The sequence below is a fragment of the Tuber melanosporum genome, assembly GCF_000151645.1.
Source record: "Tuber melanosporum whole genome shotgun sequence assembly, scaffold_50, strain Mel28".
Lineage (NCBI taxonomy): Eukaryota > Fungi > Ascomycota > Pezizomycetes > Pezizales > Tuberaceae > Tuber > Tuber melanosporum.
In genome coordinates, this window is record NW_003299096.1 from 386447 (window position 1) to 403488 (window position 17042).

At 44.0% G+C, this 17042-nt stretch overlaps 2 protein-coding genes across 2 annotated transcripts; both read right to left on the reverse strand.

Annotated features, from left to right (window-relative positions):
- Positions 1-3101: 3101 nt before the first annotated feature.
- Positions 3102-4966, reverse strand: GSTUM_00008963001 (uncharacterized protein; the record flags this gene model as incomplete). Its single annotated transcript, XM_002840402.1, has 6 exons — positions 3102-3977; positions 4031-4372; positions 4406-4461; positions 4528-4633; positions 4712-4747; positions 4880-4966. The coding sequence occupies 6 exons, from the start codon at positions 4964-4966 to the stop codon at positions 3102-3104; spliced, it is 1503 nt and encodes a 500-aa protein (XP_002840448.1).
- Positions 4967-5000: 34 nt separating this feature from the next.
- On the reverse strand, positions 5001-7847 carry GSTUM_00008964001 (uncharacterized protein; the record flags this gene model as incomplete). The annotated part of the gene is made up of 7 exons (XM_002840403.1): positions 5001-5021; positions 5057-5896; positions 5947-6190; positions 6248-6591; positions 6644-7095; positions 7143-7225; positions 7285-7847. 7 exons carry the CDS (start codon positions 7845-7847, stop codon positions 5001-5003), a joined length of 2547 nt encoding a protein of 848 aa, XP_002840449.1.
- Between the last annotated feature and the right edge of the window lie 9195 nt (positions 7848-17042).

Genomic DNA, 17042 nt, shown 5'->3' on the forward strand with positions numbered 1-17042 from the left:
TGACTATAATACTACAAAATTGAAGGTGTAGGAATAACACTATATATGTTGTTGCTGTTTGTCCAACTAGATCCTATTTACGAGATATATAAGAGGAGACTTTTGGCAAGGTCTGTGAAGTGGAACTGAGTAAATCTGTAAACTATCCAGAGAGTTACAAGGCTTCAAAGATTGAATATCTCTGATATTGATGGTAAGTAACAGGATGTTTTTGCACAAAGATATGGTATTGAATGTTAGAGGATCTTTACTAAGAGCCAACTCATTAACATCCACTTTATGAAAACTAGAAGAGTTTAGAAATCCTAGGAAGCACTACTGAAAAAGCCAATAGATTTTATGGAGTATTGTAACTAGGTCAAGGGATGTGCTGTAGTTGTAGGAATTATCACCAATACTATATATTGACCAAAGACCAATTACTTAGGATAATCAGGAGTTACCAGCTAAGGAATTATCTGCCAATATAGTAGAATGGCTTCCTGCAAATTAGTAGGAAGTTATCTGATAGAAGTCCATCAGTTGGATCTGGAGTAATTAAGGTTTGAAGTCAGCAACCTAAAAAGGTTGCATTTACGACTACTCCTAAAAACACAGACTTAAGATAAAAGTGATCATTTCTTGATAAGAGAGGCAATTGGGGCCAACATAGTTCGACTTGAGAACTACTAAGCTATAAGTCTAAAAACTCTGAAAATTGGTTAATTACTATTGGAAATAGCACAGTTTTCCAACTGGCAAAATAGTGATTACTAAAGAGAATGTGATAGTTTTCAGGGTCTCCCTGTGTTTGAACTTCTGGGGGATATCTGGTGTTGTGAGTTATAATTAGAGAGATACATAATCTGTATGAGAAATAGATGTAGTCTGCAAATACTCAGACATGGAATATAAATATCAAAGTGCCTCTCAAGCTTTTAGATATAATCAAGCAACGGAGAAGAAACCTTAACAATATAACATTGTTTATACGATTCTATTTTACATTACTTCACTCTTAGCAGTCATAAACAAAATGAGTATCCCTTTGAGCCTTTTAAGTCAAATCTCGGTCTACAAAAATGAATCTCGATTGGCTTAGGCTATTCTGAAGTCTATACAGATTGCCTCCACCTAACAGCTAGACATGAACAGATTTATGTATTTAAAGACTGTCTGATTCCACAATGGAAGAGGTAGACTTCGACAGCAGTATTTCAGTATACTTGGTTGAATGGTTACTTCTTTAGTTTTCCCAGTACACTTTTGAAGCCTCTTTTAGTTCGAGGCTCTTGCTTCCTCTCTGGAAGAGCAGGCCATCTGTCAACTATTGTATCCTACCCAGAAATGGGATTAGCACCTAGCGAACACATTACATGGAGTCTTATTTACGCAAGAGATATGGGAGGATTTCTTATTTAAATTTTTTAAAGCAGGCTTTGAAAGAGGCATGGAGTCAATTTGGCTCACAAAGGCTAGATGAGTTGATTAGATCTATGCCTGACCGCCTCAGAGCAATTATTGCAGCAAATGGAAAAGCTACTCGTTTCTAGTTATTGAAAAACCGAAGTCATTCTAAATGCTACTAGTACTCATCTATTTACTGGGACTTTGGCATGCACCATGAACTGATGCCACATGCGCCACAAAATGTTAAACACTTTCATGCACCCCCGAGTACATGCTCATAATCCCTTCGGGGAGTATGCTGGTAAGTGTGTGCATGGGAGCGCTTCTACTTTCGTAGCTTTTAGGGACCCGTTGGGGCGCATCCTACTAGGCCTGGTGGACAGACCCTGCCGGTGCCCATATGTGAGATAATATAGTTATCTAGGGACTGTGAAACGAGTGACTTCGTGTGATACGAGGTTGCTGGGTTTTGGTTGGTACTCTGAAATTATTCATCCCTTTTTATCATACGAATTATGCGGTTCTGAGTAAAGCTAGCCCAATGCTCACATGACGCCAATCCTTTGATACTGTGTGGAGTGATAAAATCCTCTGAAAGTTTCTGGTAAAACCTTGAAATCTACTGAAGCTATTATCGTATCGAACGAACCATATATATATATAATTATATATATATATTACAGGGAGTAGCTATCTATACCTGACCTTTTTTTCTGAACATGTGCGGTCAGTTTACAAGGCGACCAATGGTGAAGACGATGCCTTGATGGCAAATAGCCATGCTCATGGACAAATTTACTCATTTTCGTATCCTAGCGCCAGAGAGTCTGTATTTGCAGATGCTCTCTCAAATAAAGGGAGATAAGATAATTCTTTCTTCGTTTCCTCCCATTGCCCCTCAATCGCAGACCTCACCCCTATGCGCATGGCGCAGAGTAAAATTCTATACCTGGTATGATAGCAGGACTTCATTTACCCAACTTAGTGACGGACACGACTGGATCATGATTGCGTCAACTAGTCGAAAGCAAATTGTTTCACTCTACTGTTGCGTCATTTATTTGTCGCCCCAAGAATATATATTCGAGCGAAGAGGGATTATTATTAACATTGGCCATTGCCAGCTAACCACCAAACCCCTTTGTGCTTAATGGAAGAACCACAGCCGGAATGCCAGTGGTGAAGAGAGGCATGCCTCACGCTTGGCCTTGGGAAAGTCGGGATTTGGACAAGGTAGCAGATTGTAGATGTAACGCTAAAGGCCGTCAGGAACCTGTGCATTTATAAGCGTATAGCGGAAGAGTACCATGACAAAATATTCATGACTCGTTGTAATGCCGTTCAGGTCGTTGCCCCCGACTTCCGAGTCGGCCGTTAAGTTACGAGCTTCCGTCACTTTACTATACATTATTATGCCCCCTTTACGTCACAAAGAATCACTCACTCAAGATGGTCATTTCCAGGGGGGAAGCATGCGGTATGCATGCAATATATTAGCTAAAGCGACTGTGATAATAAAAGCCGAAAAATAAGGTCTTTTATAGTATGTATAGCCCATACAGAGTGATTAAAACCTAAAAACCGGGGGGGGGTGCGAAAGATGAAAGATAGATTATGAGTGAGGAATATATAAAGAGAAACTATGCCAAAAGCCCAAATGTGAAAGAAATAAAAATATCGTGCAGATAATGGTAGAAATATATCAAAAAAATCTACAGTTTCTTCCCCTTCTTGGGCACTCTGGCGAGCCAATAAATGAACACCGCCCCCACAAGATTAAACGCAACATAGACGAACATGAGGCCGAGATTCCTCCAGCGATCAGCATAATCAATATCAACCTGCTTCAGGAACGAATCCGCGCTCGTGACCGGGCAGTAGCGGCACTCACCCGTGGAATTCGGATTGTACAAGAAGCCTCCAGCGGAGGTAATGAACTGGGATAGGTACTCCCCGCAGGTGGACCCGTTGGGAGGGACAACCTTCACAATTTCAATGGGCGAGCAGGTGATCGGAGCGTTAGCCACGCCAACTGACAACATCGCCGAGATGAGGTACGTGAATGGCGATACGCGATACATGAATACCCAGAAACCGGGGAGAACGTCTTTCGAAGCAAGTACGCCGCAGAAGACGAGGCAGAGTAAGAAGAGCAAGTTGGAGAGGTTACTGCCTACTTCCGCCGTTTCGATGCCCGCGATCATCATGTGCGCGAAGGTTGAAGCGAACATGTAAAAGGACCAGATTAGCAGGAACATTAGGAAGCCGCGCTCATGGAGTTGGCCGGCGAGCTTGGCGTTGTTGTGCATTCCTATCGGGTAGTACCACAGCACAAAGGTGATGACCGCCATGAGGGTTTGCCAAGGGAGCTCGACGATAATGTTCGAGATTAGGAAGGCTTTCCAGGAGTAGGCTTTCGATGGGCGCTCACGGGCTTCATAGAGAGAGCGCTGGGTGACGAAGTTCGGCATTATCTGCTGCACGAGCGTACCGAAGAGCGTCATTAACATAAAGATTGAGAACATTTGGTTTTGGAGACCTTGTATCGAGTTGTCCGCGTTGAGGAAGGAGAGACCGATGAAGGCTGCCTGGGAAATGTTAGAGAATGCATATTTGGGTTGGGGGATGAGATGGGACTTACAGTGGAGATGCAAAGGAAGGACTTGGAGTAAATGTACACAGGTGTTCTCCAGTACTGCTGGAAGACTCTCAAAAGACACATCCTCAATTGGGTGGAGAAGGGCATGGCGAATTCCTCGATAGCAGCTCCCTCGACTCTGCTCAATGCACCTAGGTCATGTTCCATCTGATCGAGTTCGGCACGGACAGTGGCCTTCTCGGGGCTGTTGTTCCATACTTCTACCCAGTCCTTGGCGGCCACGGCACCAGGTGCAGCACCAATGACTTCCAACATCCATTCAGCAGGGTTGCCGCCGGGAGGGCATTTATGGCCTCCATTTTTCTCAAAGTAGCTGGTCAAAATCTCTGAGTTTTCGCCGATGGGGCCGAAGTACACAGTCTTGCCACCCTTGGCAAGGAACAAGAGGCGGTCAAAGTTCTGCATGAGGAGGGCTGAAGGCTGATGAATGGTACAGAGAATGGCTTGCCCGTTGTTTGCAAGTTTTCTCATAAGGGTACAGATCGACCAAGCGGTCTGACTATCGAGCCCGGAAGTGGGTTCGTCCAGGAAAAGGAGGAGTTCAGGCTTTGCGGCAAGTTCGACACCAATGGTAAGACGCTTGCGCTGTTCGACGTTAAGACCCTCACCCGGAACACCGACGACTGCCTCAGCGTATTCTTCCATTTCCAGCAGCTTGATAACTTCTTCGACATAATCCAGCTTTTCCTGTTCAGTATACTTCTTGGGTTGGCGGAGAAGGGCGCTAAAAACAAGTGCCTCGCGGACTGTGGATGTTTCCAAATGGAGGTCCTGTTGTTGGACGTAACCGGTTTTCCTTTGGAATGATGAATCACGTAGACGACCGTTAACGAACATATCACCGGCCACAACACCCATGGTCACTCGGTTAGCCAAGACATCCAAGAGGGTGGTTTTCCCGGCTCCAGAGACACCCATGAGCGCAGTGAGAGTTCCGGGCTTGACCCATCCATCAACGTGATCCAAAATCCTCCTCCCTTCGCCTTTAATCGTAATGTCATAGCAAACATCCTTCCAGTGGAAGATGTCAGTCTGTCGGTGGATCGCCGCGGGAGCCTTGGAAGCTTCACTCCCAGCAACAGCACCACTAACGGTACCAGCCTCACTATCTCCATGAGCAGCTCTTTTTTTGAGTTGCTTACGGGGGAAGACAAGAACTTCACCCTTTGAACGTGCGCTAGAGATATTCTCAGTACCAATCAAGTAGGTGGCGAGGAAGAACAACATGATGGCGAACATGATACCAAGGTTGCGCCAGAGGTGAGAGTAGTAATATTTGAAAGCTGTGTTTATATACGCGTCACCGTTGACTGTAGACCTTCCTGGAACAGCACCAGCAGTCGTGCAAGATCTTTGAAGGCCAGAAACCTCCTCGTATCCGGGCCCTTGTGGGATGAAGCCCACACACGGAAGCTCTCTATCGTGAAACTCGTTGATCATCAGGCTCTCAAATGCATATCCGATGGGATCGATATAGTTGAGCCAACGCATAAATCCCGCCATGTCTCTCACGGGAATAGCAAAACCGGTGTAGATGACAAGCATGAGAATCAACAAAGAGGCAGGCGCAAGTGCCTGGTAAATGGTCCTGGAAACAGCGGCAATTGTGCGGAACATCATAGACATGGTGAGCATGCAGGCAAAAGAGAACAAAAGGAAAACGAAGAAGGCATCAACCTCCCGGCGGAGATTGCTCATGAAGTAAAGCGTCAAATTAAAGAAAATACAAGTAAGTATCTTTAAAGGAAGGTCACAAATCATAGATGCGACAGCCTCGGAGAATGGATGATAGAGTGCATATTGAGAGTGTTTTTCGACGATAGGACGTTGAGCGTAAAGCGTAAGAATCTGAGCTTATTAGCAGGAGAATATAACCCCGATGGGGATAAGATACTCACTTCCAGAGAGCTGCTGAAAGCATTCATTAAAACACCAAAGAAAAGCAATGCACCCCGACTGTAAAAGCTAGATGTGTCTTCCTTAAGGTTGTAGAAAACACTGCCGAGAATCAATGCCATGATAAGATTACCGAAAACAGTGGAGAAAAAGTTGCTCATGTCTCCCTTAAGCCTCTGGAAACCGCGCTCAATACAGAGCTTAATCTGCATGGGTACTGAAATAGTGTAGGGGGATCGAACATTCCTAGAGCGCTGGGATAAGTAAAACAAACGAGTGATTCAAGATGAAGAGACAGCTTACATTCGCTTCGCCTGTTGAGCCGCACGAGATTTCTTGAAGGCATCAAGCTGAGGCCCATGGAGCGGAAACTCCTCCTTGTAAGCTGCGATATCGTGGAGCAGTTTCTGATACTCATCACTCTTTTTCCATGCCTCAACGAATTCATCCGGGGCACGTGGAACACGGTTTTCAAACCCTGGCTTAGCTTGACGCTCGCTCGGCGATGTAAGTGATGTGAGGAAATCGGCAGTTGTTTGGCGCTCAGGGCAGTGGAATCCCATATCTGTGAAGAATCTCTTAGCGTTCTCAGTGCTGCCGAAATAAATTTGTCGACCCTCATAAAGAACAGTAACTTTGTCGAAGGACTGCAGGACGATTAGCAATGTAATTTTGGAAAACAATGGACAGGTGTTGTACATCATAAGCACTCTGCGAAGCTTGGTACATAGAAACCAAAACCGTTGCTCCAGAAATCTCGGATTGGACTCTAAGAGTTTTTACGAATTCCAAGGCAGTGGCACTGTCTAATCCTCTGGTGCTGTTGTCCCAGCACTGTAAAGGACTACCACTTAATGCCGCTTCCGCAATTGAAACCCTCTTTCTTTCGCCACCACTAACACCTCGGATGAAGTCGTTACCAACTTTGGTGTTGACGGTGTGGGAAATCCCGAATACGGTCATAACGACATCTCGCATATGTTCAGCATATTGCTTGCGGGTGACGCCTGGGAAACGGTTTCGTGGGGCACGTGTTTGGGCTGCGAAGGAGAGTGTTTCTCCTACGGTTAAGTGGGGGAAGTGTACATCGGTTTCGGCGTTATAGATGGCTTCACCGCGGAAGTCATGGTGCATTAATTCATGGGAGATACCTATGCTAGATTAGGCACCGTATACCCACATGGGAGAGATTACTAACCTTGATACTCGATATCAGACTCACTGTCCAGATAAAATCCATGTGTTTCTCCTGCAATTGTTTTCAAGAATGTTGTGCACCCACTAGTGCGACCAAATCAACATTTACCCCAAAGCACAAATTGAGAGATCTCGTATCATACCTTCCAGGTCGCCCCAACACAACTAACATTTCCCCACTCTTCACTAAGCCATCAAAATCTCTTAAGATCTGAATCTTGCGCTCCCCCCTCTTCCCTCCAGGCCTACCGCCGCCCACAATGTTTCTAAGAACATCTATTCCTCCCATCCACAAATTGGATACATCCTTTTGATAATCCTGTTGACTGCCAAATCCATGAGCGCTGAGATTCCGGAATGAGACACCAGCGGTTCTATTTGGGTATAATTCAGGGTCCCGAGATATGATCTGAATGAGAGTCTTCACCCATATCTTGACATTGAACTGATCTGAATTTGGTTGCAATCGTGGATCGGTTGAGTTGAACGGGTTGTCGATAACAGTGGGTGAAGTTGACATCTTAGTGAGCTTGCGCGCAAGTGCTACAACATCCCGTTCGGCCTCTGGTGTGATAGCGTCCTCATGGTGCACATTTGGGTGATTATATGTAGCTGTTTCCTCGGACGACGATATTGATGGCGGTAAGCGATTTTGGGGTCCCAGGTCCACTTCCCTAACGCCCTCCTTTTCCCCAAAACCAGACATTGTAGACTGGGGAATGAGAGAAAACTAGAACTGAAATGGCCGGAAATCTATTGGGCGGAACTCAATGTTTATTATAAGTCGGATTGTGGTAGGTAAATTGATCTTTCGAGCTGCGAGTGAGATTGTAATCCCCCGTGGGACTATTAGGACGGGATTTGGAATCGCAGGTGTCGAAATAATATCGAAGAACTTCGGAATGTTGGGGGGGGGCAGTATTATTATAAGGGCTCACCAATAATCCCGGCTGTGGTGGTAGCATCCAAAAGTGATATAGAGCACGGTCATTCGGTCTCTTAAGTACCTTGCATAAGTCCCTTAACCACCCAAGACCAATGGAATATCTTGGCCATCTTCTATCCCGACCTCACAGTGGAGGGCTGAATTGCATATTTCCTGGATCACTGTAGAAGTTGTTTCCTGCAAGGCAAGCCCAATAGCCTGCCCCGGACGCCGAGTGCAGGGGTTGCGGGAACGGACCAAGATGGATACTTTGTAGATTCTCTCTCCCAGCCAAGTTTCGGGTAAGTAAAGTAGATTTTTACTAGTCCTATTTTCCATAACCAAAAACGATACTCGAGTACTAGTACCCTTACAATACCAGCAGCAAATTCTTGCACCCAACAGGGCAATAGAGCGAAAGCGAGCACAACGCCTAGGGCTTTGAAGCGGAACATGTCAGTTCCGTATCATACTAATTTCCCAGTGCGCTGCTATGTTTTCGGCTGTTGGGGCATCCGAGAACCACCCAAATGGTAGTGCACAAAGCAACCGAGCATTGACACAGTGCGTAATGAGGGGGCCAGGAACCGTTTAGCATAATCTCGCCCAATCCACTATCCGGCAGACCTCTAACCTCCGGACTTAGAAACAAAAACCCCCAAGAGGGATTAGTGTTTTCCTCACAAGGTAAAGCCTAAGGATGCTGACTGTGTTGGATCTGCCTACTCGTAGCTGGGTGTCCGCAATTCTGGTAAGTTACTGTAGTGTACTTGAGTGCCGGTACTCGAGTACAATAACCTATCAAACTAAACCTATCGTGGATCGACGCAATTCCCGCTGATGATCTGATAGTGGGTTGGACCAGATTATGGTACTGTATCTGGTATCTCCCTCTGGATTCTGTCTGGGTATTAGCGGACAAGCCCATGTACTAGTACTTCGTACTTGTACTGGTACACTTGTACGAGTATCATATTAAGTCAAACTCTCGCTTCTATACAAGTGCTCGAGTACCTGTACTCGAGTAGGGTACTTGCACCCTAACTGCACTCGTGCTAGTACTGTGCTCTTGGAAATCCGTGTTCTTTGACAACTTCCCAATAGCGCTAGCATGACTTACGAATGGCAACTACGAGTGCGGCCGATAGATATATTCGTCATGTGATAAGCTGGTGTAGAGCGGCAAGTTGCAACGAGCAAGAAACTAAACACGGTGCTAACTTGGCCCTCTACACCAGCTTATCACATGACGAACATATCTATCCGCCGCACTCATAGTACCGGATCTGGCGCTTCCGGTTACTGTCCTACCCCACTTATCCGCTCGGTTAAGGGCAGTAAGATGACTCTGCTCAGTGCTCGCATACCAGTAGTACTTGTACCACTCTCAGGGGACCTCAATCTCACGAGATCCGGCTCAAAAAAAAAAAAAAAAAGATCCTCACGCCCTGGATATTTTGCGCAACTTGTGTTATTCATGAATAACTGTCAGTCTTTCTGTTTCTGCTTCTTCGGGAGAATAATGACCCGAACGATTCGACCAATAGCAACCGAAACAATGACATCGACAACGAAGTCCATCACCTCTCAAAAATCCTTGGAAAGTCAAGAAACAAGTCTCTGAATACTTAGGACACGCTATAGGCTCGGATTTTTTTTAAAAGTTCTTTTGCCCTGTTGATATTTCAGGCATATCTGCCTATTACTGGTACTGCATCATCACCAGGAGTATAATTGACAGCATATTTATTCCCGAGCCTGCCGCGTCATGCCCCATGTGACCTGTAGATACTGGGACCAAGAGTGGGAGCTATTGTATCTCGAGTACAGTTGGTGATGTGCAGTACTGGTACCAGGGTGCTGTGGAATCTTAATTAAACTACAGTACAAGTACGTGCCAGGGAGTCCGATATTTCCTCCTCTGGAAAAGGGGGTGAAAGATAAAGGCACAGCAGAAGGTGAGTTTTTCAGCCCTCTGGAAACATAAAAAAGCAAGGATATTACCACACCCTAACTTACCAGAAGAGCTAGCTCAAGCGACATAGCAAACTATCCAATTATTTGAGATCTATGGCATATTCACCTTTTCTTTCGTCTATCTCCCCCCTATTGGAAATTAGCCTGCAGCAGTGTGAGATTTATGGAATCATTGGAATGATACGAATTTAAGCTGTACTCGAGTACTAGTGCTGTACCTAGGCCTAATTAGTATCTTGAAATTGGTGCTCCGCAGGACACCCCTTGATTTATCGATACTGGTACGGCAATATCGTATATCCTCTGCCAACACTTTCTGTGGTAATAACGGTCGAGAAAGAGCTCGCTACTAATGGTATCTGTATCATACTGTACTTTGGAGAAGCTCAAGTTATAGACTTGCAAAAAATTCCCTAATATGATACCTCCCCCCCCCCCGATCTAATCTGAGGGACCTAGTGTCCGAAACTCCAGATTGTTTTCTCAATCTCTAGGGGATATTCTGGCTATTTTATTAGCCATGTAGAAATTAGTGTGTATTTTACTTATGATATCATACATTGGATGGTATTCAAGATAAGGTCATATTACCCTAGTAGAGATAGCTCGTAATACCGGTATTCTATGCCTCAATTTACCTTTCTTGAGAAATAAAGCATAACTAGTAATCATATTACAGATGCACCTTGCGATCCTGGATGGCCAAAATCCATGAATTTTGTCCGGATCAGCGAGAAATCCGGAATAGTGAAACGATGCCTAAAATATATTTCATAATTTCTCACCATAGAAGTTGTACAAAGTGTTTCTATCTTAATGATCGTTCATAGGCAGTATTGATATGCCGTCTGCTCACCCATTTAGTTGTGACACAGCTAGTATCACCACCTTCCTCCCCACCAGCATCATCCTCCTCACTGCTCATCCAATTATACCAGCGTTCAAGATCAATAATAGTCCCCTCCTCTTCTCCTCTTCTTGCACCCTCTCCCTCTCCCACATTATCCCTGATACCCTCCCCCAGCTCTTCCGGGTTGTCAGAGTTGAGCTTAAAGAATTAGGTATGTATATTTTGCCCAGTAGAATGAGTTATTCGATAGCTATGGTAAAATTATTTGAAAAACAAAGAAGTATAAGTGATGCCTCAGAGGAGGTGATAATTGAAGAATAAATTTACCTAATAAGAGCAGAATTCAGATTCTGCATAGAAGAGACAAGTTGATTAACAGGCATAGTGCTATTTCCATTACTATTGCGCTTCAAAGAGGGAAGAGTGGTTGTTTCAAGTGCCTGTAGCAAGTGAGTAAGTTCACTAGTAAAGCAAATTGCGGTTTCCAATCTAATTAAAGGAATAGGAACAGGCTGTTGTTCATCATGCTTACTATCATAATCAATTTTGTTAAATTGATTAGAAGGACAATGAAGAACTCCAATATTAATCCCACACTCAATAAAGGCTATTACATCAGGAACAAGAGGGCCATTCTCAGAGGGGTTGGGGGTCTTGAATTCTTCATTGGTATCATTAAAGTAAGAATTGAACAAATTCTGATTCTGACATGTTTTATCGAGTATTGTCCAGGCTTCTAAAAACCCTCACCACTGTACTGAAATAAAGCCTTTGGTAAGGGTTTCATTAGGATTGACTTGGAAGGCAGATGGGGGTGTTGTGATTTTCACTTTCATCCAACAGTTTCTAATTATATCTGCCATAACTGAGTTACATGCACTTACTATCAAATAAATAGCCTGTAAAATGTTAATTTTGGGAGGTCTTTCATCATGGAGATTGAAGTATTGAACCATGTACTCTGCATATAGGCATTTATAGGAAACTTTGAAGGAGGCAATAATTCTACAGTCAAGTGGTTGAAGAAACGAAGTGGTGCAATGTAGAAGGTAAATAAGCTTACTATTTGTTAAAACTGGAGGAGTTGGTCCAGTATACTAGAGTGGAGGGGACTCAGGATGGGGATGAGTAGGACAATTATCTGTAACCAAGGTGATATGTCATTGTGAAATTTGCATTTCGTCATTGAAACAACGAAGAAACTCATACCATAACTCTGTTAGAAGTTAAGCTTTCTTGTTAAATCTATAAACTACCAGAAGATTGTCAGGATTGATACACTGCTGACGAAAGCAGTAAGGCCTTTCTGCTCTTCCTACTATCCAAATTTTTCTCTTATCTGTTCCAGCTTCATTGATAATATGAAAAGTTGTGATTCTTGTTTTTTCATCCTTTCCTCTTCTAAGCTGCTTACCCTTCTCAAGCTGCACATTAGGTGATTGTGACTGTTTATTAAAAACAAGTCCACTTTTATCAAAATTGTATCGGTTACTGGGAGAGAAAGATACTAGCTCTCTAACTAAGCTCTCCCGCTGTGCTAGAAGTGCAGACTGATCCACCTCATCCAATTGGTCATATGTCCATAGTCATCTAAAATTATATCAATTTTAAACCACTGTGTCTACCCATTAGATATCTCAAATCCATCATATGGCTCCTCCACTCCTGCCTCTTCAAGCTTTGCTTGAATAATTTTTCCTTGAGTACTAATAATCTCATTGGTTACAGGTATGCGTGCATATTTAGCTGCATCCATCCATACTGCAAGGAAATATTTAAGAAAATGATAGCTTTTACTACGATTTTTTTGTTTTGCAGCAACTGGACCTATTAATACAGTTGGTTAATACCTTTTATCTCATTATTTTTTCCTTTTTTACTTGCCTTGAGGATGTCCTTCCTTTATCTTAGCTGTCCATTCCTTCAAGTGGTCGGATAGGCTTTAAATCACAAGTGGGGATCCATCATCCTGGCAAGTGCATTCATTAAGCAGTGCAAATTCAACAAGGTTTATCTTTATATACTGTAACCGGTACGGGTACTCGGTTATTGGTTTTGTTTTATGTTTTGTTTTAAGTATCGTTTGATACTTGGTTTTGTTTTATGTTTTGTTTTAAGTATCGCTATGATACTTGGTTTGTTTTAAGTATCGTTTGATACTTGGTTTTGTTTTATGTTTTGTTTTAAGTATCATTTGATACTTGGTTTTGTTTTATGTTTTGTTTTAAGTATCACTTTGATACTAAATTAGTTTTACCAAAGTGTATCAATTGATACCTTTGATTAGTTTCGTTCATGCTAGAAATGAACAGATTTGTGTATTTAAAGACCGCCTGTTTCTACGATAGAAAAGGCAGACTTCGACAGACAGTATTTCAATATACTTGGTTGAATGGTTACTTCTTTGTTCCTCAGTACACCTCCAAAGCATCCTTTAGTTCTCAGCTCTCGCCTCCTCTCTGGAAGAGCAGGCCACCTGTCAACTATTATATCTATTACCGATAACGTGATTTGCACCTTGCGAACACGTTACATATACCCTGAATGAAGGCAACAGAGATCATATTTCTGTATCACTGTCAATCCAATCTTTTTGCTGGTCAATTTCATTGGTGCCATCATGGGGACTCTTGATCGTACTCAAAATCTCCACTCTCATATCCCTGTACTTGATTCTTCTTATACAACTGGCAGTACTATTGACCCAGTCAAGGTGTAAAAGATTTTCACAAAAATGCCCAACCCCTTTCCTTCTCTACCCTTAACCCCTTTTTAGGAATATGCCTTCTAAGTCTACCACTAATATTTGGTTCAGCATAATTAAATTCTATGGGAGCAGGGATAACTGGCTATGAGGTATCATACAAATCTGAATACCCCTGATTTCCGGTTCAGTGAGGGCTTTTACATACAATTTCACCACTGCCACAGAATTTCTATAGTTCAGCAAGGAATACAGTTCTGTGAAGTCCGGGACAGCGAGGTGCGACTGTATAAGGTTGCCTTAGAAAAAAAGATTGTTAAAAAACAAGCTCTGCCAAACACCTTGATTCGTAGAAATATCATAAATTTACAATGGTATTTTCATTTTAGTCAATGTATTTCGGGTTCGAGAAGTACACACCGTATTTCTAGAGGCACATGTTGAACAGGCTCTAAGAAATGCGTCTGGACTATGGATGCCTATCGGGATGACCATTTTTATAGAATTCAGGAATTTTACAAATATGTGTATAAGAACTCTAGGAGAGTGAGAAAGTGAGATGTATACAGAGAGATGGAATAGTTAGAGTCAATAAACTGAATCATTTTTCATGAACCGACTGGTTTCTTTGAAATACTCGTATCATCTTAGTACTTCCTGGCCTCTAACATTCAGTCTATACTCCATACAAGATGCCTTGACTTTGAGCCTCTATAGCATCGCAACTAGACCAGATATCACTAATCTAAGAGCGATCACCGATAGAGCATATCAAAGAGTGCATGGTTTCGCACTTAAGAAAAGAAATGTCAAGTTTTGATTGAGTTGTAGACCTCCAAAGTTGACCGGCCTTCTACGACAATTTACCCAGGTTCCCACTTACGGGCACTATACCGGAGGACAATCTATATTGTACTGGAGTTGTATTAAAACTTGACGTGTGTGCGAGTGTACGTAAAATTGTTTTACTGTTTGTCAGGAAGAATTGTGTTTTGATATTTTGTTATGTTTTGGAGGTTGAGGTTTCTTTTGTTATATGGGGTTTCAGGCCACACTGTTCCTCTAGGGCGCTTGCAGCATGCTGTGGTTCCGAATAAAAACCGAGGATTTAACAACAAAAAAAAAAAAAAAAAAAGTGCGAGTGTATACGGTAGCACGAAAACTTATCTCTAGGCAATTTTAATCCAAAGGATCTACTAGCTGCAATGGGGATTCCCTTGACCGTTGCGTTATTACTTGCAGCGGAAAGTCGAACGTCCGAGACAGCGAGAGGTGTGCTGACACCTGTTATGGCGTCGGGTTAAACGCGTTTACGGGTACCGGTAGCTCTGGTGTCATTTCCAGAGTACCGCTGACTGCAGGATGTCTGGGCGTCTGCCTGGTACTGCACAGTCAGTGACACAGTGCCGTATTGCTGCCCCGCCCCCGATAGGCGGACTTAGAGTTGGTGCTGTCCAGGGTAAATAGGATATCTTCAAGTTATACGTAAGCCGTGGGGATGCACCAAGTGTCATCTGCGCCCAAGATACCTGCGGAGATGACTTAAATTGATATCCTTGGATTTCGCCCGCTGGCCTGTGCCTCGTTGAGCTTGGTGCTCACAATTTCTCGGGGTGGAATGTGTTTGATCCCCGAGGCGCAAGGGCCAACAGAAATCCTGAACAATCCTGAAGTATCACTCGGACCGTACTATGGCTGCTAAGTTAGTTGCCTACTCCGAATCCAAGGGAGGAGGCGGAAACCAATATGGGTATAAACAGAAACCACTCCTTATGTAGGCGGCCGCTAACTGGCTTAGGAGATTGCTTGAGCCTATCAAATCATATGAAGCAATAGCAAATTGGGATGGTTCGGGTATTCCAAGTATTCAGCCGAAGTCTAAAGTGTTGTGTTTTGAGTATAAAAATTGATGAAAAAAAAAAACTTTAGCACTGCCGAACTCGTGTCCGGCGATAGGAATCTGAAAACATGGCTACAGTAGTATTGCATAACTACCCTGCAGGCAAAAACAACGGTCTCCCATCTCAGATACTTCATGCCAGGCACGGGTAGGAAAGTGAATCGCCTACCAGTATGGTACGTGCAGTAGCCCAGCCCACTGGTTTCCATGAAGACCACCCACTTCCTATGGCCGCAATATAAGAGCAGGTCAAATACGGTACATATCTCTTCGTTTGTATTACCGTAGCAGAACTACGACCGAGATCGCCTTTTACCTAGAAGGATAGTATCACCACCTATTCAGGTAAATCTCCGCAGGCGATCGGGTCAGGGGCGTTTGCTGGCCGGGACACGGTTAGGAGAGCTCAGTCACGCCCTTCAGGTCAAGTAACGGTATGTAGCTAACTTTCGAGCTAGAATTCTGTGAAACTCGCCATACGAACGAAGGGGTAGGGATGGAATCATACCCAGGAACAAGTTGCTTGTCTACCCCTAGAGGCCATTGCCGGAGGGCGGGCCGTTGGGGGTGAACTCGGAGTAAGCGGAAAAAGGAATATCACTTGATCAAGTCGCCTCTTGGTCTTGGTTCAGCTGTGGGGCATTTTTGCTGCTTCTCACTGCCCGGAGCTGACTCGAGTTCTCTATCATTTAGTGCCGGTACTCCTAGTGCTTTTTTCTTTCAAAAAAAAACGCTTCGATACTACGAGTACTGTACTCATACATGTTGTTGTACTGTACTTAGGAATGGACGTTGGTGACCGGGCAAACAGGGATAAGGAAACCTATGTATCGGCATAGATTTCTTAATCCATGTCTGTCCGGTCACCCACGTCCATACGCGAGTAGGATCCCAGGTTTGTTTTTGCGTCGGAATCCGGGTAGATTAACAACTTAGCCCTTTGTTGGCGGTCCCAGCCCCCTACGAGTACAGTACGAGTACTCGTACACTGGTGCAGGGATGCGGCAAGGGAAAGAACCCACTCGTTTCAGTAAAATTTACCCCTCCTGTATCCTGGTAATCCTGAAGGGAATCTGCATTAACCATCCGAGAGCCGCACGAATAAACTCTGCTTACCCGACTTGCCCTGCTGACAGGCCTCCATTGTCCCCGGGAAGGGAGGAACTTGAACTCCACCGCTGTCTTTGGCCCGAGGACATCGCAGCAATGAGTGCTCGTACTGTGTAGAGGAGTCTTGGTATATCATAATGGTGGGCGGAGCGGGAGCTAGTTCGGCCGGAATTACCGGTAGGGAGAATAACCCTGACGCACGGCAGCGGGGCAGGAAAAGCCTGGTTTCCTCCACTTGACTTTTTCTTCTTTCTTTTTCTTCTTTCTTTTTCTCTTTCTTTCGATAAATCGTCGCTTAAACCGGCCTTTCTTTGCACCGTACTATTCCAAGGCGTATGAGTCTCGGGTGGAGCGATTCCCGGTAGCGTCAATTCTGTTGAGCGGATATCGGGAGAACCCTTGGGTCCTGCTAGAAGAGTTCATGTCGACCTCAGA